At 40.1% G+C, this 24461-nt stretch overlaps 1 protein-coding gene across 7 annotated transcripts in view; it reads left to right on the top strand.

Annotated features, from left to right (window-relative positions):
• The window catches only part of MSI2 (musashi RNA binding protein 2), a 928554-nt gene that overhangs the window by 459178 nt on the left and 444915 nt on the right, over positions 1 to 24461 (top strand). For all 7 annotated transcript variants that reach the window (XM_073614998.1, XM_073614994.1, XM_073614999.1 and 4 more), the window contains one exon: positions 12953 to 13001. In XM_073614998.1, coding sequence (XP_073471099.1) covers positions 12953 to 13001 — 49 coding nt within the window. The remainder of the gene's footprint in view (positions 1 to 12952; positions 13002 to 24461) is intronic.

Genomic DNA, 24461 nt, shown 5'->3' with positions numbered 1-24461 from the left:
GAAGAGCTGCACTGGCTATTGAACTTTTTTTCTCAGCTCGTCGTACGTCACCGCGTTCTTGACGTTCAGAATTTCCGACAACATTTCTGTGAGCGTGTGTATGCAAGACAAGTTTGAGCCAACATCCATCGGAAATAAATCCAGGATTTTATTGTCGGAATGTCCGATCGTGTGTACGCGGCATTAGAGTCTGCAGAAGACTTGAGACTTGGGCGGAGGTTCACCTTCCAGCAGGACAACGACCCTAAACATACAGCCAGGGCTACAATGGAATGGTTTAGATCAAAGCATATTCATGTGTTAGAATAGCCCAGTCAAAGTCCAGACCTAAATCCAATTGGGAATCTGTGGCAAGACTTGAAAATTGCTGTTCACATCCAATCTGACAGAGCTTGAGCTATTTTGCTAAGAAGAATGAGCAAAAATGTCACAAGAATGAGCAAAAAAGATGTGCAAAGCTGGTAGAGACATCCCCAAAAAGACTTCCAGCTGTAATTGCAGCGAAAGGTGGTTCTATTGGCTCAGGGGGGCTGAATACAAATGCACACCACACTTTTCACATATTTATTTATTTGTAGAAAAATTTGAAAACCATTTATTATTTTCCTTCCACTTCACAATTATGTGCCATTTTGTGTTGGTTTATCACATAAAATCCCAATAAAATACATGTACGTTTTTGGTTGTAACATGACAAAATGTGGAAAATTTCAAGGAGTATGAATACTGTATGTTGTAATCCAGTTGCTGTAGGCAAAGGAAGTCTTTTTAGATATAACTAGATAGTGTTGGTTAAAAAGGAAAAAAAAAATTCTAAGCCATGACAAATTTAGTCATATCCCAAAACACACTCATGAAAATAGTTTAATAACCACTAATCTTCCCTAGCTGGTTTGATATTATGTTGCTATGAGCCAAAATCAGCTGCTTTTGTCTTGTCGCCATCTGGTGTGAACTGGTCTTTCTAATTTAAGATGTGCAGAGGAACTGTTAGGATTATTAAAAGTTTTGTCTCCTCCAGGTTTATATTTTGCACTCTCAGACAGCGATTACAGACGTGCTTTCTTGTTGCCCCCCCTCCTCTTGTGTTCACAGCTTTGTATTGGTGCTATTAACCCTCTGAGTTTCATGGCTCTGTTTATGTACTGTACTCAAGTTAGAACCAGTCAAACATATTTTATTTTTTATTTGTGGCCCAACTGCTAGAATCTGGATTTCCCATGTTTCCTGAGACTTGTTATGGTCAATTTGTAATGTTTAAAATATTTATTCTAAATCTTTGTCTTTAGAGGATCCTAATTACTTCTGATTAATGCATGCCTTAAGCTGACTTGAGCATTGGAGACTCATCCATAGTATTTTCTACGATATATAGGACAGAGAAATTGGCCTGCTGCAGGCTGCTTCCTTCAGGCACCATCCATCTCCTGCTATGTTAAGATGGCAACATAAGCCAGCATTAAAGCAAATAATGGCATGTCTCAAGGCTACACAAATGATAGAAGAAAGTCTCTATCCAGATCAATCTTTAAAATCCTAACAAACTCCTGTGGTTTTGATAGGGAGGTAGGATGTGTCAATTTGCAGTCTAATCCGAGAAATGCAACATACATGGAGTGTGGGTTGTAAAACAGATGCTAAGGAGTTCTCCACAAGGTCATTTTTTTTGTGCAAAATCTTTACTGTAGAGTTACATAATACAGTATACTGTATAGTTGTATCTTAACATTGCAGACACTCAGCAGTCTGACAGTATGAGGACTGCATTACACACACACACACACACTAGAGGCAAAAATACATTTACATGGGGCAGACACATAAACACACTGTCAGGGCAGTCACGCACACAGAATACACAGAGGTCAATGTTGTGGAAAGTGGTTTTAGAAAAGTATGGTGGCCACATGTTGGAATTTTTATATCTGCTTTAAACATGGCTCCGACATTCTTCTTACATGTAAATCAATGATGTTCACATATTGCACATTTCCCTGTTGTATTTAAAGCTGATCTCCATGTTTTAATAGTTTGTTTGGACCAATTGGTCCTAACAAACTCTTTACTTTTTTACTCCATGTGCTTGCTATGGGGGCACTCATGCAGACACCCTCTCGAGCCAGGTTGTGTGTGTTCATAAACACACAAAAGTGCAGCTCAGGCTCTGCCCCTCGCTCCCTCCAAACAGATTAATTGACAACATCGGGAGCCAATGGCTTCCGCTGCTGTCTGTGCCTGTGAGGGTGAGGGAGAGAACACAAGCGCTGCTACAGCCAGACACAGCACTGGATCGAATGAAGAACCTGATAAGTATTTAAGGGGGAGTGGGGAGCTGATCATGGAAGGTTTTTTTTGCCTTACTGCATAGAATGAAGTAAGGTAAGAAACCTCATGCCGTGAGAACCTGTATAAGGTGATAATCTGGGATCTACCCAATAATGGTGGCTTGGTTGGTGCACAATCGGAATGTGCTCAACAACTTACTGTACAAGAGATGAGGAGGACAGCCCTCTGACAAACTTACAGTATTAATCCCTCCCATACATGGGCTCTAGTAAAAGTCTTTAGCAACATGATGACATCTATACCTTGTATATATGTAGGCTAACACACTTCACAGATATGTTCAAAAAAACTGATGCAAAGTATATGCAAATTTGACTTGCTTAGAATATTTCGGGCTTGTTCTAACATTAGGTCTCTGCAAGGACATAAAAAAAATGATTTCTATGTGCCTTGTTCACACTATAATGTTGGTGTCAGTCAAGTTCTAATATTTATTCTATTATTTGAAGCTATTTTTTGCAATAATTATGGTTATATCTACAGATCCAATGTTCCATGAGCTGTAGATCTGAACTTTTTTTTAGGGGTTCCCCGAGATTTCAAACTTTTTGCCAAGGGTTCCTTCACGGCAAAAGGGTAGAGAAACACTGATATAAAGTGTATGCACATGGGACTTTCTCTCTTCAAAATTTGGAGAAAGAGTTAACACTGTGGCTGCCACACTCACTTAACTGTATTTGAAGAGCATGTGCTACCATGGATACATTATAGGAACGGGTGCACCTTGCTGATAGTTATAGGGATTCTTAGTGTTCTGACGAGTATGAGGACTATTTATTTATTCATTACAGGCATATGGAACCAATAATTTTACACAACACTTTACATGTATATTGTACATTCACGTCAGTCCCTGCCCTCTAGGAGCTAACAATCTAAGATCCCTAACTCACATTAATACTCATATTATGGCCAATATAGACAGAAGCCAATTAACCTTTCAGCATATCTTTGGAGTGTGAGAGGAAACCAGAGGAAAGCCAGGCAGGCACAGGGAGAACATTCAAACTCTCCAGGCAGGTAGTGATGTGATTGGGATTCAAATGGATGACCCTAGTGCTGCTAGGAGGAAGTGCTAACCACTTAGCCACTGTGCTGCCCAGGGCTACATTCTCTCTGGCAATTGCAATTCCAATGGGACAGTTCAGCATCATTCGAATACCATTTGGATGGGTTAGTAGCTAGTTACTAATGCGGAGTGTCTGTTCAGGTTTTCTTTTTTTCGTACAACGGGAACCCTGACAACGTTTAAGGGAGTTGATGAATCAGAAGAATAAAAACCTGTTCCAAATGCTATTGTTCCCCTCTGTTATGAATGGTGTCAGCTGTGTCCTCCCTCTTCTTCTCCCCTCATATTTCCATGCTTGGACATAAAAATGCACTGAGTACTCGGCAAGCAGAACTACCACTGTGGTGCTGCAATCTTCATCCCAAGGAGTCAATGATGTGAAACATGCAGGAGAGGAACTCCTAAAAGGTCAAGCTCTGCGCAAACATTTTTTAATCGTTTTTTCAATGATAAATGTTTAGAAAGCTTGTCATCAAATTGCATAGACTATAGCTGAAACCATGTGACTTGTTAGTTCTGCAAGCCTGCAGAAGTCAGGGTTTGTAAGACAATATTCTCTTACATTTGCATGTCGTTTTCTCACAGTTTTATACTGAGACTGATATACTATGTATAGGGTAAAACTGCTTTTAGGAAGCTTCTCTGCAATTTGGCACTAATTGTAGCCTTTGTTTTAGGAAAAAAGAGGGAAAGATAATAGGAGATATAATTTTGCTTAGACGAGGATACACAATCACAGACCTTGACTGATTTCTCCTTGGTAAAGTCTCACACAAGCATTCTCTTTGATTCACAGAGAAGCGTGAGAGCTGTGCTATGTACCAGGAAGGCTTTCACTCTACTCAGGTTTTTTTGTATGTTTTGAGTATTTTAGTTTCAAATGTTGTTGCTCTGCCAGCACTTTGATGGGTTTTCTGAATTGGGATAAGCACCCAATTAAAACGTCTTTGCCTTTCCTATCTTTTTCATTCCTTTTCTTTCAGCAGTTTTATGTGTACTTTGTTTTATTCATTTATGAAATCTTCATATAAGTATTTTACAGTCATGTGTATTGGTCTGTTTGGAGAACATGCAAACTCCAGGCAGATAGTGTGGTGGTTGGGATTTGAAACGAAAACCCTATTGTTACCAGACAGTAGTGCTAACCATGTTTAAGGAGGGACCTTGAAAGTTGTGCTTACCATAATTAACCCTGTTTGTACAGTTCTGGTAGATCTCATCAGTTGTCAACTAGATGGGTATACAGCCTGTCCTAATAAAGAGTTTAAGCTCTGAAGGCTTGGGTGGTACATTGTATGTTAATGCACTTAAAAATAAAACTGTCCCTACATCTGTCACCTTATTGCAAATTGAAAACTATTCTAAACAATGTAAACTTCCTGTAGAGTTCCATGTATAGACCTGCTCAAAGAAAAACATCTAGAAATGTAAGTAATGTTTTTTTAAAAAAATTCTTAGGTATTCTGTGTGAATGGTAGCACATAACAAACATATAGTAGGGGGATCACTAATTTGACTGCAAAAGTGGAAATAAACTTTAACCCATGTCTGCAAAGGTATGTTTATAAACGGCCTAGTATACAAGAAGATTTTAGAACCAGTTAAGGGTTTTCAAATGGAAGTGATCACTTTTAGGGGCCCTGAAGGTGTAAATGCCCCCCTCCCCCCATATGGTGATATTACTATTGTGGTTCCTGGGCTTTCCCACTTGCCTGAGGAGCCTGGGCCCATGGTAAATGCCTCCTACAGTGAGAGGAGGAGAAAATGTTCCTGTGACTAATGAATCTGTGTTTTGTCACTTTCAGGTCCACAACTGTCATTCATAGACTCCTAGACTACTGTAGCAAGGATGCAGCTACTCAAACATGATCTGTGCTTTATTAGCTGTATTGGAGGGCTGAGGAGACATTGGGGGGCCAAAAAGGGACCTGTCACTAGCCTAATACTATTGCATAGGAGCTCGTATCGCACCGGTTCACACTGGTGCGATACGAGAACATTACAAATTCATTGCGGGTTCCTGCATCGCACCGACTCGCATGTCAGTTCACACTGCCATATGCAAATCGCTGGGGAGTGTCAATACATTGTTAACGACACCCCCAGTTCAGCTTGCATATCGCACTGCAAACTGACAGTTCGGACATGAATCGGATCGCATATGTGTGAACACGCATGCAATCCGATTCTGGTCCGAACAGAAAAAAGGGTCCTGTGTGTGTTTGCACCGAATGCGGTGCGATATCAGCCATACTATTTGTATGGCTGATATCGCACCGCACAGACATCGCATGTAATGTGAACGGCAGTGCGCTGCAGATTACATGCAATGTCTGGCATCGCACAAGTGTGAACCGGGCCTAATAATGTGTTTGTTCTTTTTCCCAATAATATGTGATTGATAAAAATGGTGTGCAAATATCATGCAACATGATAAATTGCAACTACCACCATTTTATTCTCCAGAGTCTCTGCTTTCAGAAAAAAAAAAAAAAAAAAAAAAAATATATATAATATTTTTTTTTTCTTGGGGGGGGTTTAACCACTTGACCCCCAGGCCAATTCTGACATTTCTTTCATACATGTAGAAATCTGCATTTTGCTTTAAAGTTACTTGTAAGCCTATATATATATATATATATATATATATATATATATATATATTTTTTTTTTTTATTTATTATTTTTTTTTTTTTAACAGAGGCCCTAGAGCATGGGTGCTCAAACTGGGCCCTCCAGCTCTTTCGGAACTAAAACTCCCATCATGCCACAGCCTTTAGAAGCCATGCTTGTAACTGTCAGTCTTAAAATGCAAATGCCTCTTGGGACTTGTAATTCTGCAACAGTTGGAGGGCCACAGGTTGAACACCCATGCCCTAGAGAATAAAAGTGTGGGTGTTGCAATGTTTTATGCCACATGATATTTGCTTAGCAGTTTTTAAAATGTAAATGTTTTGGAAAAAATATGCAAATTAATTTTAGTGAAAACAAACACAATATTATACCCAATTTTTTGGACACACGCAACGTGGCTTGGCCCCAACCCCTGCTCCCTCCTCACTGGATTTGACAGCACTGGAGACAGCAATGGCTCTCATTGCTGCCTGTCGGTCCCTGTGTGAAGAGGGAGAGAGGGAAGAAGACTGCAGCCAGGCACAGCCAAGGGTTAGGTAAGTGTTTGGTGGAGAAGAGGGGGCACAGCATCTCCTAAAATGTGTTTTGTGAACCTCAGGACATGAAATATGAACAAAGCATATTACTCTATAGTGTGTACTTGTCTCAATTAAAATCACTAAAAGAGTGTAATTTCTGTCTGCTGCTTTGTTCCTCTGCTATCAGCATGAATCACTTCTGACAAGTTTTTCTGACACCAAGAGAAAAATGGTGACAGGGGAGAGACCTCCAGCTGTTTGACAGCCTCAGCTCTGTTCTTGTGTGCTGTGCGAAGGGGGGGGGGTGTCTCTTCTCTCCAGTCAGCTCTCAGAGCTCTCCTCACTGAGCTCTGCAGAGTGTCACTTTAGCTCTCCGACCCTTTTTTTCTGAACTTTCAGACAAGCGTGTAAATTCCGCACTTTGTACGGATGTAGAGGCGAGAAGATAGACAGATACAACTTATGTAGGAAGTTTCATCTCTGTGTATCACATGAGAATAATCTCTTCACTGGGTATACACAGGGGTTTACAACCACTGTAATGCAGGGAATACGTTAATGCATCATCATTAGCACCTGCTTGGTATAAATGGTTAATCATACACCTGACTCTAATCTTACAAATCCTTAAATTTGTGCAAGTGTAAGAATTGATGCTGGCTTAAATCCAAAGGATAGTCACACCAAATATTGATTTAATTTAGATTTTTCTCTGTTCGCTCCCTTTTCATTTTGTAAATTGATAAAAAAAAACTCTTTCCTACCTTACAGAATGTCTTCCTGTCTACCTTACAGCATGTCTTCACACTTGCCTAAAACAGTTGCACAGTACCATGTATAAATATATATATATATATATATATATATATATATATATATATATATATATATATATATATACTTTATTCATAGAAAGATGCAGTTTGAATCTGTAATATCAAACAAATACAGAGAGCTGTCTAGATGTTGAGACTCTTCCAACAGCATTCATCAAGCTTATCTGTTCTCGTGTGACCTCATTGCTGAGTTTCCTTGGCTGAAAACCCTGGCACAAAAAGGACTCATAAGTTAGATAGAGATCTTGCTAACTAACCTTCAGCCCTGGTTCACACTGGAGCGTTTTGACATGCGATTTGACATGTCAAATCGGCGGCAATTGCCGTCAATGGTACCGTCCTAATGGGTGCGACACCGCATCTGTGGCGCTGCACCAATTTCAAAAAGTAGTTTCTGTACTACTTTTTGCAATTTCGAGCTGAAATTTACATTGACATCTGTGCAGAAACCTGCACATATGTCTCTGAAATCGTGGCCGAAATCGGGACTGACATGCGGGAGTGAAATCGTGCGAGTTCAGCTGAACTCGTGCGGCTTCATCCCCACAGCTCAGTGTGAACCTGGGCTTACTGCCAGGGACAGTTCAATGTATTAAGGATAAGTCCTTCAAATTTGGCTAAAATTGAACAAGTTTAAAATAGAACAACTTTTTAGTGGAATAAAATTAAACTTGATTGAACAAGCTGGGGTTAGAAACTTACTGGTTTCAATGCAGAAGTGAGCCTGATTTTGCACTTTCCAGCTTTAATAAATAAACCCCATTTTGTACTTAAAAGTGGGGTATGCCTGTAATGAGAGAAATTAAAACTGACTATTTGCATCTGCTTTTGGTGTTTAGATGCACCATTTAGCAGAAAAGCTAACAACCCACATCAGATTTGGTCAACAGTAACTTCCTATTTTGGAGATATTGATAAAGTTTTTTATAGTTAATCATAAAATACATTACTTTCTCTGGTAAAATGTGATTGTTTGCTAATACTGCATTGCGGTTCCAGTGTTGACCTAATGCAAGTAGAATAATCTATTTAAAAATATTAGGTTGGAAAATGTATATTGTTTGAAAATTTATGGACTCTGAAATGTATGTGAATGGTCATACACATCACTGAAATGTGTCTTTTTCTTTATAAATATTTCAAAATAATAGTTTAAAGCGGAGTTCCACCCAAAAGTGGGCGCTCTGCTTATCTGCTTCCTCCCCCCCTCCGATGCCACATTTGGCACATTTCAGGTGGGGGGGGGGCGTTTACCTGTATTTGGCAGTTACCCGTCCCCACTTCCGGGAGACTGCACCATGGTGACGTCCCTTGGAAGTTCGCCCCCCCTCCTCCTTCCTTCCCCGCCGGGCCAGTAAGAAAATGCAGTGCACTTTGCGCATGTGCAGTAGGGAACCGGCTGTGAAGCCGAAAGGCTTTACTTCCAATTTCCCCCTACCACGAATGGCAGCGGCAGCACCCGAGAGCCAATTCGAAAATCAGATGGGGTGCTGACATTGCGGGATTCCTGGGACAGGTAAGTGTCCTAATATTAAAAGTCAGCAGCTGTAGTATTTGTAGCTGCTGACTTTTTTCCTGGGGGGGGGCAGAACCTTGCTTTAAATAATTTAAAAATCTTTGACCTTTCTCAAACTGTAACATATGTATTTTGTCTTTCTTGACGATTTACTGGCTATTAGTAAATACTGTGGTTATCAGAATAGGGTATGTTGGCCATTGGGAGTTTGCCGTTTGTACAAGGAATTATGATCACTATCATTTTGCTGCATAAGTAAATACTATTACAACATTATATACACTGAAGAGTTCAGTCTGTTTTGAACAAGTAAATCTTCCAAAGGTCTGTTTTTCAGTTGATATGCATATCACCTGTTCAGTGCTTTTAATGGTCCATACTGTCAAATGAGTACTATACTGCTTTGCCTTCAGGATTACTCAAAAGAACTGTCTCTAATGCCGCGTACACACGACCAGTTTTGCCATCGGAATAAACTCCGAAGGTTTCTCCGACAGAATTCCATTCAAGCGTTCTTGCCTACACATGGCCAACCCAAAGTTCGACCAAAGTCCGACCATCCAGAACGCGGTGACGTACAACACGTACAACGGGACCAGAAAAAGGAAGTTCAATAGCCTGTAGCCAATAGCTTCCGTCTCGTACTTGCTTCAGAGCATGCGTCATTTTTGGTCTGTCGGAACAGCATACAGATGAGCGGTTTTCCCGATAGGAATTGGTTCCGTCGGGAATATTTAGAACATGTTCCATTTCTAGGTCCGTCAGAATTAAAAAAAAAAAAAATTCCGATGAGGCCTACACACGATTGGAATAGACGATGAAAAGCTTCCGTCTGACTTTTTCTGTCGGACATTCCACTCGTGTGTATGCGGCTTAAGATGTTACAAATTCTAAGTTTCTCTCATACTTTTCTAATTAGTGAGAGAACTATAGCTAAATCTCACACTGTGTATAAAATAGGTGAACAGAATTTATCCTATACTGTTGAATATCTACTCAACTTGGCCAACATTCAACTAATGCTTAAGTTGCTTTTATTTTTTAGCAGCAGTGATTTATCAGCCTAATAAACAATGTTTTTTGCTAGGTCATGCTCAACATAAATTTGCTTGGTAACAACTACACCGCTCACTTACCGCAAACAATCCTTGGAACAGTTTTGTCACTTGTCCAAATCAGAATGCGTATGGGTGGCCCGAATGGCAACGCATAGATATGACATTGTTCAGCCTTGTTTATGGAAAAAAGCAAACTGTGTTTTGTTGCTGCTGTTACTTCAGCTCTGAAAAAATAGGACATTTTATTAAAAAAAGAACTTGGTAAAGGGCACACATTAAGTTCTTTTGTATGAGCGTTATAAATTAGTTTAATTATAATTCTACTTGTTTCATAGTCCGGATTCAAGGATTATAGCCAAACTCAAGAGAGCATTCCAGGAGGGTTAGTGTAATTATAGAGACCAACAAGCCTGAAAAATCCTGCTATTAGCTCAGCTATAGGAACCGCTTCACCAGCTCAGTAGCTTCAACTAGAGTTGATCTGAAGCCCAAGCAATACTGTCCTCTTCCCAGAGATACCAATTGGAAAATTGCAAAGGGCCCAGCTGGTGAAGAACCCATGCCAACTTTTCTGTGGATGCTTGTATTTTTATCATGCTGCTTTGCTGAAAGCTTTAATTTTAAGAAATACAAAATAGGGTTTAGATTAAATTATATATATATACAGTGGGGACGGAAAGTATTCAGACCCCCTTAAAGTTTTCACTCTTTGTTATATTGCAGCCATTTGCTAAAATCATTTAAGTTCTTTTTTTTTTCCTCATCAATGTACACACAGCACCCCATATTGACAGAAAAACACAGAATTTTTGACATTTTTGCAGATTTATTTAAAAAGAAAAACTGAAATATCACATGGTCCTAAGTATTCAGACCCTTTGCTCAGTATTTAGTAGAAGCACCCTTTTGATCTAATACAGCCATGAGTCTTTTTGGGAAAGATGCAACAAGTTTTTCACACCTGGATTTGGGGATCCTCTGCCATTCCTCCTTGCAGATCCTCTCCAGTTCTGTCAGGTTGGATGGTAAACGTTGGTGGACATCCATTTTTAGATCTCTCCAGAGATGCTCAGTTGGGTTTAAGTCAGGGCTCTGGCTGGGTCATTCAAGAACAGTCACGGAGTTGTTGTGAAGCCACTCCTTCGTTATTTTAGCTGTGTGCTTAGGGTCATTGTCTTGTTGGAAGGTAAACCTTCGGCCCAGTCTGAGGTCCTGAGCACTCTGGAGAAGGTTTTCGTCCAGGATATCCCTGTACTTGGCCGCATTCCATTCATCTTTCCCTCGATTGCAACCAGCCGTCCTGTCCCTGCAGCTGAAAAACAACCCCACAGCATGATGCTGCCACCACCATGCTTCACTGTTGGGACTGTATTGGACAGGTGATGAGCAGTGCCTGGTTTTCTCCACACATAATGGTTAGAATTAAGGCCAAAAAGTTCTATCTTGGTCTCATTAGACCAGAGAATCTTATTTCTCACCATCTTGGAGTCCTTCAGGTGTTTTTTTAGCAAACTCCATGCGAGCTCTCATGTGTCTTGCACTGAGGAGAGGCTTTCATCGGGCCACTCTGCCATAAAGCCCCGACTGGTGGAGGGCTGCAGTGATGGTTAACTTTCTACAAAGGGTCTGAATACTTAGGACCATGTGATATTTCAGTTTTTCTTTTTTAATATATCTGCAAAAATGTAAACAATTCTGTGTTTTTCTGTCTATATGGGGTGCTGTGTGTACATTAATGAGGAAAAAAATGAACTTAAATGATTTTAGCAAATGGCTGCAATATAACAAAGAGTGAAAAATTTAAGGGGGTCTGAATACTTTCCGTTCCCACTGTGTATATATATATATATATATATATATATATATATTAATATATAGCAACCCTGATAAAAATGATGTATCCCATAGCATGTTATAATTTCAGGACATTTGGCCAGATTAATATTTGCACTTTTGCCATTGGCATTCAGGTCAATTGTAGACTGCTGTATTAAAAAAAAAGTATGAGTATATATATATATATATATATATATATATATATATATATATATATATATATATATATATATATATATATATATATATATATATATATATATATATTGTTAATCATACATACCTAGGTGGATGTAGCATCAGTCAAATGCTGCATCTGTCCCCCACCAGCTCTAACACTGTGAACCGAGCAATCAAACACCGCCGTTCGCTTGGATCTCACAGCTCTCTGCTCTGCCCCCCCCCCCCGCGCGCGCTCACTGGAGCGTTGGGCTGTGGAGGGAGCGGGAGCAGCCGGCTCAGGCTCTCAGTGGCTCACTGAGAGGCTGAGCCAGGTGCCAGTCCAGGCATGTGGGCGGATCTAGACTTCATTGTCCCGATAGTGCCCGAGCCTGGACCAGCTCTGTGATGTTAGCCAACAGCGGGCTTCAGAATGCTGTCTGCTTAAAATGGGTCACAGGAGTGCAGAAACCAACTGCACTCCTGTGATTCACAGAAGTACAGCCAAACGAGCGTTTGGTTGTACTTCTCTTTTAATTCTTGCATGATGTTTAAAAACAGACTTGAGTGGAGAAAATCCATCAGGCTGGTTGTACAATAGTTGATTGGTAGACTGACTTCTGTACAGTCAGCCAAATACATGGTTTGAAGTTAGGCTAGTCTTTGCTGAACCGGCAGAATTTCGATCCATGTATAGATGGCATCAGGGTTACGTAAAGGGGTAGGTTAAAGAGAAAATGTACAGATCCTAAATGTATTAAAAATGAAACCCTTGTGCCCTGTCTTCCATTTCAGGTTACAGGGAGACTTTTGTAGGTATAGGTAGCTGCTCAATCGAGAAACACTGCTTTGTGTTCAAATGCTAAATAAAAAAATTATTTCGGAAGTAATTATATGTTTATTACAAACATTAATAGTAAATATTTAGTTTTTCTAATAATCCCAGTGTTCCAGCTTTTTAATGCCTCTTTCTCCCCTAGGTTGAAGATGCCATGCTGATGTTTGACAAAACTACCAACAGACATCGAGGTAAGTGTCTGATCTTCTCATTGTTTTTTTAAGTTGCAAGAGCTTTTGGATGTCACCAGTGCTTACAGTGGTTATTCTTGTTTTTGTGATCTAGACAAGTTGCTACACTTATCTTGGTTCAGAGTCTCTGCTGACAGGAGTCATAAATGATATCTATAATATGCTCTTGTATTCTCAGAAGAAATGACCACAAACTGTTAGAAGCAGACAGCCCCTATATAAGCTTAGGTGAAGTGTATTAACCACCTGAGCCCCGGAAGATTTGGCCCCTTAATGACCAGGCCATTTTTTGCGATTCGGCACTGCCTCGATATAACGACGCGGTCGTGCAACACTACAAAAACAATATTGACGTCCTTTTTTTCCCACAATTTGAGCTTTATTTTGGTGGTATTTGATCACCTCTGCAATTTTTATTTTTTGCACTATAAACAAAAAAAGAGTGACAATTTAAAAAAATATTGTTTTTTTTTTTTTCTTATTGCTATAATAAATATCCCCAAATTTGAAAAACAAATTTCTTCCTCAGTTTAGGTCAATATGTAGTCTACTACATATTTTTTGTAAAAAAATTGCAATAAGCGTATATTAATTGGTTTACGCAAAAGTTTTAATGTCTACAAAATAGGGGATATATTTATGACATTTAAATGATTTTTTATTTTTTACTAGTAATGGCAGTGATCTGCGATTTTTATTGGGATTGCAGCAGACAGATCGGTCACTTTTGACACTTTTTTTGGGACCATTGACATTTATTCAGCAAGCAGAGCTATAAATAGCCACTGATTACTGTATAAATGTCATTGGCGGCGAAGTGGTTAACACTAGGGGGCGATCAAGGGGTTAAATGTGTGTCCTAGGGAGTGTTTCTAACTGGAGGGGGGGTGGGACTGCCTGGGGGAGGAGACCGATCGTTGTTCATACTTTACCCCCTTCCTGACCAGAGCACTTTTTGCAATTCGGCACTGCGTCGCTTTAACTGACTATTGCGTGCGGTCGTGCAACCTGGCTCCCAAACAAAATTGACATCCTTTTTTTTCCCACAAATAGAGCTTTCTTTTGGTGGTATTTGATCGCCTCTGTGGTTTTTATTTTTTTGCGCTATAAACAAAAAAATAGCGACAATTTTGAAAAAACACATTATTTTTTTCTTTTTGCTATAATAAATATCCCCAAAAAATATTTTTTAAAAATTTTTTTTCCTCAGTTTAGGCCGATACGTATTCTTCGACATATTTTTGGTGAAAAAAAAAATCGCAATAAGCGTTTATTGATTGGTTTGCGCAAAAGTTATAGCGTTTAAAAATAGGGGATAGTTTTATGGCATTTTTATTATTAATTTTTTTTTTACTAGTAATGGCGGTGATCAGCGATTTTTATCATGACTGCGACATTATGGCGGACACATCGGACATTTTTGACACATTTTTGGGACCATTGTCATTTATACAGCGATCAGTGCTATACAAATGCACTAATTCCTGTGTAAATGTCACTGGCAGTGAAGGGGTTAACCACTAAGGGGCTAGGGAGAAGTTAAGTATGTCCTGGGGAGTGTTACTAACTGTGGGGGGGGTGTGGCTACGTGTGACACGTTACTGATCTCTGGTCCCGATCACAAGGAGCAGAGATCATTGACACTGTCACTAGGCAGAACGGGGAGATGCTTGTTTACATTAGCATCTCCCCATTCGTCCTCTCCGTGAGGCGATCGCGGGTATCCCTGTGGTGATGGAGTCCGCAGGACCCGCAACCTGACTCATGGAGCTCCCAGGCGTCGCGCACGCAATGGCACGACGGCAAATTCAAAGGGACGTACGGGTACGCTCATTTGCCCAGCCGTGCCATTCTGCCGACGTACACCGGCGTGCGCTGGTCGGGAAGTGGTTAATATGAACAACAGATATGGCTCCTCTCCCCTGACAGAACGAAGATCTGTCGGTTTACATTGACAGACCTCTGTTCAGTATCTCTCAGGAGCGATTGTTGGTGCCCGTCGGTCATCGGCTCTGTCGACGCGCATAGGCCCCTATCGGTCTTAAAGCGGCCGACGTACAGCTATGATGGCTCGCCCAGGGGAGCCAACCTGCCACAGTATAATGAGGGTGGCTGGTCGGGAAGCAGTTAAGCACATGTCCCTAGACCAGAACTGACAAGACATTCACCTTGTTTTCCATAATTGGATGCCTAGCACTGGGTGGGAGGGTTTGGGGGGTCGTTTGAAAATAATTTAGCTAAATAAATGCAGGATCTCCCTGCTTATTAGGATTTTACATCAAGTGAATAAAGCATACAGGTAATCATTTATTTCTTCTGGCAGTGAGATCAAACAGGTATTGGAACACACCTTCCTTGTTCTCATGAACAGTTACAGTCTAGACTCAGAGAGGATGAATGTAAAGAAGTGTATATACTGACCAGGGCCTATGATAACAGCTGTCAAAGCTCAGGTAAAAGCAAGGCAGGGGCGCAAGGTACTTATAAAGATAAAACCTTCTTCTAATATTGCTAAATCCCTGTCTGTCATGATGATCTGGTGACTTTTTAAGTCACTGACTTGGTGAATGTGTTGAGGTCATGACTTTTGACATTATTTTACTGACATATACCTAGTTCAGGCCACTTTCTCTGACGGTATTGAAGCAAGGCAACTGTTATTTTCAGGTCTCCAATGACATTATATGTATTTATTTCTGTTCATGTTTCCTTAAATAAGTATAAACATGTCGATACACTGTGCAGTTTAAAAGTGTAAATAGATCGGATGTGTGTGGGGTGTATGAACATGTTTATTACTTTACTGTAGAAATATTCTGTTCCAAAAATAATTCTAAACATTGTACAGGCGTATTGGTTTAGATCTGACCAGTTAGTCTTGTGCAGTAGTAATAACTAAAATGCAGCTGCTAATGAATTGTATTCAAGCTGCTGCACATTGCTGCTGTACTATTTTTAGAAAAATGTGCACTCATTATATTCTGTTATGAAGCAAGACTATGTACTATGTTTCCTTTCCTGTGGATGTACTAACATATGCACAGGTGGCATCCAATAAGAGATTGCCTCAGAGTGTGAAGAGTGAATTCTTCACTCTGTCCCTGCATTGTACTTCGTTGCATTATACTTCATGTATACAAAGTACAATATAAGCAGACTAGGAAGTCATTGAAGTAATTTACCCAATGTTTATTTGTGTTTACAGTTGCCCTGCTTTGTAATTAAATTAAGGAAAAGAAAAAAAAAACGCCCACAAGTCGAAAACCTAGAGTGCGACTTTGGAGTGTGACTTTGATGCAACTTTGAGTGCAGCTTTGATCCAACTTTACACTCTGTGGATCAAAGTCACATCAAAAGTCACATCAAGGCATTGCAGGTACCTTTTCAAAGTCGCTCAGATGGGAACGGGTGCCATTGAAATCAGTGGGCTGTGACTTGTCATGCAACTTTATGTGTCCAAAGTCGCATGACAATTCATACTACTGGAAACAAAGCCTTAGTCTACGTTTCCACTATTGCGACCCCAAAGTTGCACGATTTAGAGTGCGCCTTCGATGCGACTTTGAGTGCAGCTTTGATTCAACTTTATACTCTCTGGATCAAAGTGGCATCAAAGCATTGCAGGTACCTTTTCAAAGTTGCTGATTTTCAAAGTCGCATAGATGGGAACAAGTACCTTTAAAATCAGTGAGCTGTGACTTGTCATGCTACTTTGGACACATAATTGCATGACAAGCCACATTTCCACTATTGCAACCACAAAGTTGCGCGATTTAGAGTGCGACTTTGAGTGCAGCTTTGATCCAATTTTAAACTCTCTGGATCAAAGTCGCATCAAAAGTTGCATAAAAGTATTGCGGGTACCTTTTCAAAGTCGCTGATTTTAAAAGCCACATAGATGGGAACGGGTGCCATTGAAATCAATGGGCTGTGACTTGTCATGTGACTTTGTGTCCAAAGTTGCATGAAAAGTCACACTAGTGGAAACAGAGCCTTAGTGTGGTTGCCTGTACTATGATCATTGTAGACTGTGAGCTGAGACCCCAGAGCATTTCCAGCACTGACAGCCCCCCTGTGTCCAGCTCCCTTCTTCTGTGCACAGCAATACTGTATATGTGTACTGCACCTCCCCCCCGTGTGGATGGGGCTTTTTATTTCCTAATTTTCTCATGAATTAGGATTACAATGAGAGAACACTGGGCAGGAACCTATGATTAGCTCCTCCCATCCTGTATATGCCCACTGCCTACATAGGAACAGTGTCCCTCCCAGGAAGTGATGTCACTAGCTTTTAATAACCACACCCACTGGCTGACTTTAGTCTCAGAAGGAGGTAGAATTGAAGTCATGTGACAGCACTGGATTCTTCAAAATAAAGGTAGAAAAACTGAGATTGTTTTCATTTTGAGACATAAGGCTAAACTTAACTTGATTGTGGAGGAGAATTTAAGTGTTAGGGTGGAGTTCCACTTTAACCTTCAACTCTGAGGAATAAAACTTTTAATTGTTATAGATTATTAGGGAAACAATAGTTCTCATACATTTAAATAATGTAACTAGCAGGAAGGAATATTACCATTACAGCATGCAATATATAGTCACGTAGATGGTTGAAAAAGACATAAGTCCATCCAGTTCAACCCACAGATTAAAAGGAAAACAAAACATAAACAAAACACCCACAAATTGAAAATCTCCATATACACAATCCTATACCCACAGTTGATCTATTTTGCTGGATATTTTTTTCTTTTGATGTGCTGGTTACAGTGAATACATTTTACTTGTGAACCTGTGCTGGTCATTACCAGATACTGCACTATATGTCATTGTGTGTCCTTTTGAAATGGCGTATACCTTAGTTCACAGCCACACCCACTATATGTCATTGTGTGTCCTTCTGAAAGGGCGTATACCTTAGTTCACAGCCACACCCATAATATGTAATTGTGTGTCCTTCTGAAAGGGCGTATACCTTAGTTCACAGCCACACCCACTATATGTCATTGTGTGTCCTTCTGAAAGGGCGTATACCTTAGTTCACAGCCACACCCACGATATGTCATTGTGTGTCCTTCTGAAAGGGCGTATACCTTAGTTCACAGCCACACCCACAATATGTCATTGTGTGTCCTTCTGAAAGGGCGTATACCTTAGTTCACAGCCACACCCACTATATGTCATTGTGTGTCCTTCTGAAAGGGTGTATACCTTAGTTCACAGCCACACCCACAATATGTCATTGTGTGTCCTTCTGAAAGGGCGTATACCTTAGTTCACATCCACACCCACAATATGTCATTGTGTGTCCTTCTGAAAGGGCGTATACCTTAGTTCACAGCTACACCCACTATATGTCATTGTGTGTCCTTCTGAAAGGGCGTATACCTTAGTTCACAGCCACACCCACAATATGTCATTGTGCATCCTTCTGAAAGGGCGTATACCTTAGTTCACAGCCACACCCACAATATGTCATTGTGCATCCTTCTGAAAGGGCGTATACCTTAGTTCACATCCACACCCACAATATGTCATTGTGTGTCCTTCTGAAAGGGCGTATACCTTAGTTCACAGCCATACCCACTATATGTCATTGTGTGTCCTTCTGAAGGGGCGTATACCTTAGTTCACAGCCACGCCCTTTTTATCTCTAGGTATTTTTCCTTTATGTCTGCCTTATGACCCTTCAGTGCTGCACCTTCTAAGCATTTGATGTAAATAGGGAAATTACAAAATGAGGATTATAGCCTCAGAAAACCTCATAGCGGAGAGAAGAGAAGGCCTGCTGGCCAATCAAAGCTTCTGTTATGATAATCAAGCAGGGTCTAATTTATTCTCTGCCTGTGGTTCCGAACTGCCTAAAAACACATCAGCACTGAGCAGTCTGTATCTGGCACTGAAAAATACTTTCTAGATCTTTAAAGTTAACCCGTGTCCGTGTTTTAACGTATTTTTAACAAGCAGTAAATGCACTTTAAAATACATCATTATTGACCTCCGTAACTTCAGCCACTGTGAAACAATGCATTCAATAATTTTACTGCATAATAACTGAAGTTGTTCAAGTCTAGTCTTTTTCAGCATCTCTTTTCACTCTGACCATCCCACCCACCAGAGAAACTGCTTTGTGTTTACATTAGAGATAAGTAGGCCGGAAGTCACTGCTAGGAGTGGGCGAGGGTAAGCTGAACTTCTGAAAAGCTTCTTTACTGGCTACACTGTGTGTGCTCTGCAGCCTGGATTCTCTGTCCAGTGACAGCAGTGCTCTGTCAGTAAAGTTCATGCAGAGATGTTTTGCTTCTCCTGATCTCTAAATACTAACCCCGGAGGTTTAAAATTTCCGGGAGGCGGGGCTTATGGTCATGTGACCTTCAACTTCACTACTTAAAAATCTCCATAGGCAACGTTTTAAAATTTTTTACAGGTTACATGTTTAGAGTTACAGAGGAGGTCTAGTGCTAGAATTGTTGCTCACGCTCTAACGCAAAAGCCATAAAACTATCCCCTATTTTGTAGACGCTATAACTTTTGCGCAAACCAATCAATATACGCTTATTGCGATTTTTTTTTTTTTTTACCAAAAATATGTAGAAGAATATGTATCGGCCTAAACTGAGGAAAAAAAATGTTTTTTATATATTTTTGGGGGATATTTATTATAGTAAAACGTAAAAAATATAGCATTTTTTTTCAAAATTGACGCTCTTTTTTTGTTTATAGCGCAAAAAATAACCGCAGAGGCGATCAAATACCACCAAAAGAAAGCTCTATTTGTAGGAATAATGTTTGGGTGCAACGTCGCACAACCGCGCAATTGTCAGTTAAAGCGACGCAGTGCTGAATCGCAAAAAGTGCTCTGGTCAGAAAGGGGGTAAAATCTTCTGGGGCTGAAGTGGTTAAACTAGCCATACACTAGTACATTTATAAGACCATTCGAACAAAAATGCTCAGTACATTCGATGACTTGCTAAATGTAGTTTGCTTTTACCAATTGTGATACTGTAACAACTAAATCCAGGAACAGGGTAAAAAAGAGCCCAGAGATGATCTTTAAATTTAATTTACTGCTTGTTAGGAATATGTAAATTATTGGTTCATAGCCTTGCACGGGCTCACTTTAAACTTTAAAACACTGTTTAGCCAATGAATTGTGAACCACATAAATCTTTCCTTAATAATTGAAGTGGAAAATATAAGAAATTGTGTGAATATTTCTAGATTTTGATAAGCAAGATTTGACTTTCACAAGTTAGGCTGCAGCAACACTTCACCACCATTTTCTTCATTTTTTTTCTTTGTATTTGTTTTCTATGCAAATGGGAAGTCATAAACTGTGACTTTTATGGGTATTTATTGATCTCTCATTGATTACCAGACACAAGAATGTGTTGTCTGGAAGGAGTGTTTTTCTTTTTTCCATTTTATATGTCTGTTGCAAACAAATGGCTTATGTTTAACACGCTATTAGTACATGGTAATACTACCGTGAGATAAGATTTACATATATGCCGTTGTTTTATTTTTGCCTTCAGAGACAATTAAAGCAGATCTATGGTCAAAGTAGTTTTGTTTTGCTTTGTTTAGTTTTTTTGTACAGAGTGTGAAGGAAATAGAGCCTCAGTCAGGTTTTTATTGTTGACAGTGCCCATGTTGGAAGTAAGGGGGAATCTCTACAAGAGCTAACACTTTTATTTTAGAATAGCAGGAAATATTTTTGTTTTAGCTAGGAGGTTTCCACCGACTTCTTCTTTTAATAGGTAGTTGGTGGGCAGGAAGTGAAGGAAAAGCTCCATAATGGGGTCACAAAGCAATAAAAACCTCAGAGATTATAACCTTTCCCTGTTCCATACAGAATGAAAATAATAGTTTTACCTGGGGTTTGTCTTTAAATCTGTGTGCATATTATCAAGAAAAATACCCACTAACCATTCAATAGTATTAATCTTTCATGTTGATTTTAAAAAACTGCTTTGTTGTGTATATCTGTCCCCCCCCCCCAAAAAAAAGTAAACCTACAATATATGTTTTGAAAAAAAAAAAACATATTATACCTGCCTGCTCTGTGCAGTGGTTTTACTCTTCTTCTAGGATCCCCTGCCCATTCTCCTGGCTCCTCCCCCTTCTATATTCAAAGGTTTTGCATGAGTTTTTAATACATACCTTTTTAAATCTTTTATTTCTTTATTCTAATTTTTGTTTTAAAATGTATACTACAATTAAAGTCTTTTAGAGATGAGATATAGTTAGGTGATGCCAAAATTGGTATATGAAATGTTCTTGATGTTTTTTATGTATTTTAATTAATTGATATGTATCTGTAGCAATTTTATGAATTAAATACCAAATGTCGTCTGCTTCCAACATATACAGCCATTTAGGTTCGGTAATTAACGCTTGTAATCTTGGGATTAGGCTCCACTCATGAGATCGGGGTGGGATGTTTCATAACCAATAGTAGGAGAGGAGTAAATATTTAAGGCTCCAGGAAGATGGCAGCGTGATCTTCCTGATGATGCAAAATTGCAAAATGCATTGAGGGTGTGCGCTCGCATTCACTTGACGTCAATCTGGTTTGTCCTTGGGCTTAGCTTCTGGTCCATTTGGAACGCACACCGGCTTGAAGTGAGTGGTGGGGATTACACTGAAAGCTGTCTGTGTTAGTACTGACTATAGCACCAATAAATAAAAGTGTGAATTTTGCTACCTATTGTAATAAGCCTAAGCTATATTAAATTACTACACTATGACATTTTTCATCTTCTCTGGGTGTTCTTCTGTGATATTATGAGAGTGAGCGAACTGTAGAGACAGGGTTGGCGAACCCGCTTATGCCACTATGAGATCTCTTAGTCCCAGTCCATTGTTGGAGAAACAGGAGTTGAGGTTTTACATGGATGGTTGGTGAGTGCGCATTCTATACACATGGTTTGTGGAGCACTATAAGAAGGAGTTGATGTATAGCGCACAAATACTTTCATCACGGTGATTGGATTTCTTTTGAAGACGGTTTTGATATAATTTGATGGACTTTTTATGGTTTATTCAATTTTTGTTTTATTTTATTATTGATCACATTAGCGCCTTACTTTTAACAATTTTACACATCTGTGTGTCCATTGACACACAGAGCATGGCTTGTCCCATCCCCATGCCCTCCTCACAGGTTGTGATTGACAGCAGCAGGAGCCAGTGGCTCCCACTGCTGTCTCTGAGCCTTGTGAGGAGAGAGCTACTGCTCTTGTGCACAGCACTGGATGTAGATAGGGCTTAGGAAATTTAGGGAGGGGGGCTGGGGGGAGAGCAGAAGACAGAAAGTTTTTACACTAAGGCATAGAATACTTTAAACCTTCTAGCTTTACAGCCACGTTTACTCAACATGTATCAAATGATAAAACAATTATGATACCCACATAATAAGTCTAAATGATATCTTCATAACAAATTGTGTAGTAATATAGTGAAAACCATATAAAGTCACTTAATCCTCCAACACACTGTGAATAAAAATCTTACGCTCTTAAAAAAATGTGGATCCTTCTTCTAACACCTCCACATGAAAATGTGTATCTCCTCACCTTGGAACTGACCTCAAAATCATAAGAGGTCCGAACAGACTCTATGCAATATTGGCAAAGAATCTTCTCGCCTCCTCCACCCTTAATGGAAACTGACAGATCACTCCAGCTCTTCTTAGTGTGCGTCCATATGCTTATCCAGTTAATGCATCAATACATTTCTCAAAAATACAGCTGAATCTGGTTCTCTTCGTATAAGATTTTATTAAAAAGCAGATGTGAGCTGATTCACATACATTTTCACACGGAGTTGTTGGAAGAAGAGATCAAGTGTTTCATGAGCAGAAGATTTGTATTCACTCAAGAGTTCATTCACACTTGTGCGACTTAAAGTGATTGTAAAGTCTTGTTTTAAAAAAATAAAAATAAATAACAAACATGGTATACTTGCCTCCTCTGTACAGTGGTTTTGCACAGAGCAGCCCGGATCCTCCTCTTCTCTGGTCCCTCTTTGCTGCTCCTTGCCCCTCCCTCCTGTCAAGTGCCCCCAAAACCAACAGCTTGCTATGGGGGCACCCGAACCGAGACACAGAGCCCCGACCCACCGCCTTCCCCTCTCTCCCCTGATTGGCTAACTGACTTTGATTCCCGCAGGAGCCAGTGACGCCGCTGCTGTGTCTAAGCCAATCAGGAGGAGAGTCCTGGATGGCTAAGACACTCGTGGACATCGCTGGAGAGAGATGGGGCTCAGGTAAGTATTAGGGGGTGCTGGGGTGGCTGCTACACATAAGTTTTTTTTTTTTTATCTTAATGCATAGAATGCATTAAGATAAAAACCTTCTGCCTTTACAACCCCTTTAAAAATTGTGCTATTTCCATTGCGACTTTACGTGCGACTTTGTTATGACTTTGGCTTTGAACAATGTGATTGTTTTGTTTGTTCCCTACAAAGTCGCTAGAAATTTGATAATTTTCCTTTGGTTCCCTAATTTTCTAACAAATTCCAAATTTTTACAATGATTTGAATCAGTCAAAAATTGATCAACCGATCCAAATTCTGTGAATAATAGCTGTTTTTTAAGGAGGGGGCCGGGAAGCCAGCCACCTCGTCCTTAACAACCGATGACTCATCAGCTGTCAGTGGGTTTTCCAACTGATAGCTGAATGTAAACAGAACAATGCTGGCAATGAAATGTAATTGAAAAAAACAACATGCCCCCCGAAAATCCACTCCAGACTCTTATCTGAGCATGCAGCCTGGTGAGTCAGGAAAGGGGGGGGGGGACGAGCAAACACCCCCCCTAAACCATATAAGGCCGCATGCCCTCAACATGGAGGGGGGTATTTTGGGGTAGGGGGGCTCAGGGCCTCCCCCCAAGCACCTTGACCCCATGTCCCATTTTGAGGGCATGTGGCCTTGGCTCCCCCCATTCCTGGTCTGCCAGACTGCATGCTCGGATAATGATCTGGTATGGATTTTTTTTTGGGGGGGGGCGCCACATGATTTTTTAAATCTTTTTCTTACATTTTGGTGTGGGGTTCCCCTACCATACCAGAACCGAAGGGCCACGCTGTTTTTTAAATTTTTTATTGGCAGAATTATTTTTTTGCACGCAAGTTGTATGTATATCATGCAGGTGCAACTTTTGAGGATTGACATTGAAGCCAAGTCGCATGAAAGTGAGACTAATCTAGTGCAGGAACTACTTTAAATATGCTGTGACTGTAAGTCACACAGATATAAATGGTACTCATTGGGAAACATGGGGTGCAACTTGTCATGTGACTTTGGGTCCAAAATCTCATGACAAGTTGCACAAGTGTGAATGGGGCCTAAGTAGCGCAGTGGGTTTGATTTACTAAAACTGGAGAGGGCAAAATCTGGTGCAGCTGTGCATTGGTGGTAGCCAGTCAGCTTCTATCTTCAGCTTGTTCCTTTAAT

This window comes from Aquarana catesbeiana, linkage group LG02 (assembly GCF_042186555.1).
Source record: "Aquarana catesbeiana isolate 2022-GZ linkage group LG02, ASM4218655v1, whole genome shotgun sequence".
Taxonomy (NCBI): domain Eukaryota; kingdom Metazoa; phylum Chordata; class Amphibia; order Anura; family Ranidae; genus Aquarana; species Aquarana catesbeiana.
Note: the sequence above shows the minus strand (reverse complement) of the source record. Positions and strands in the feature narration are given on the sequence as shown.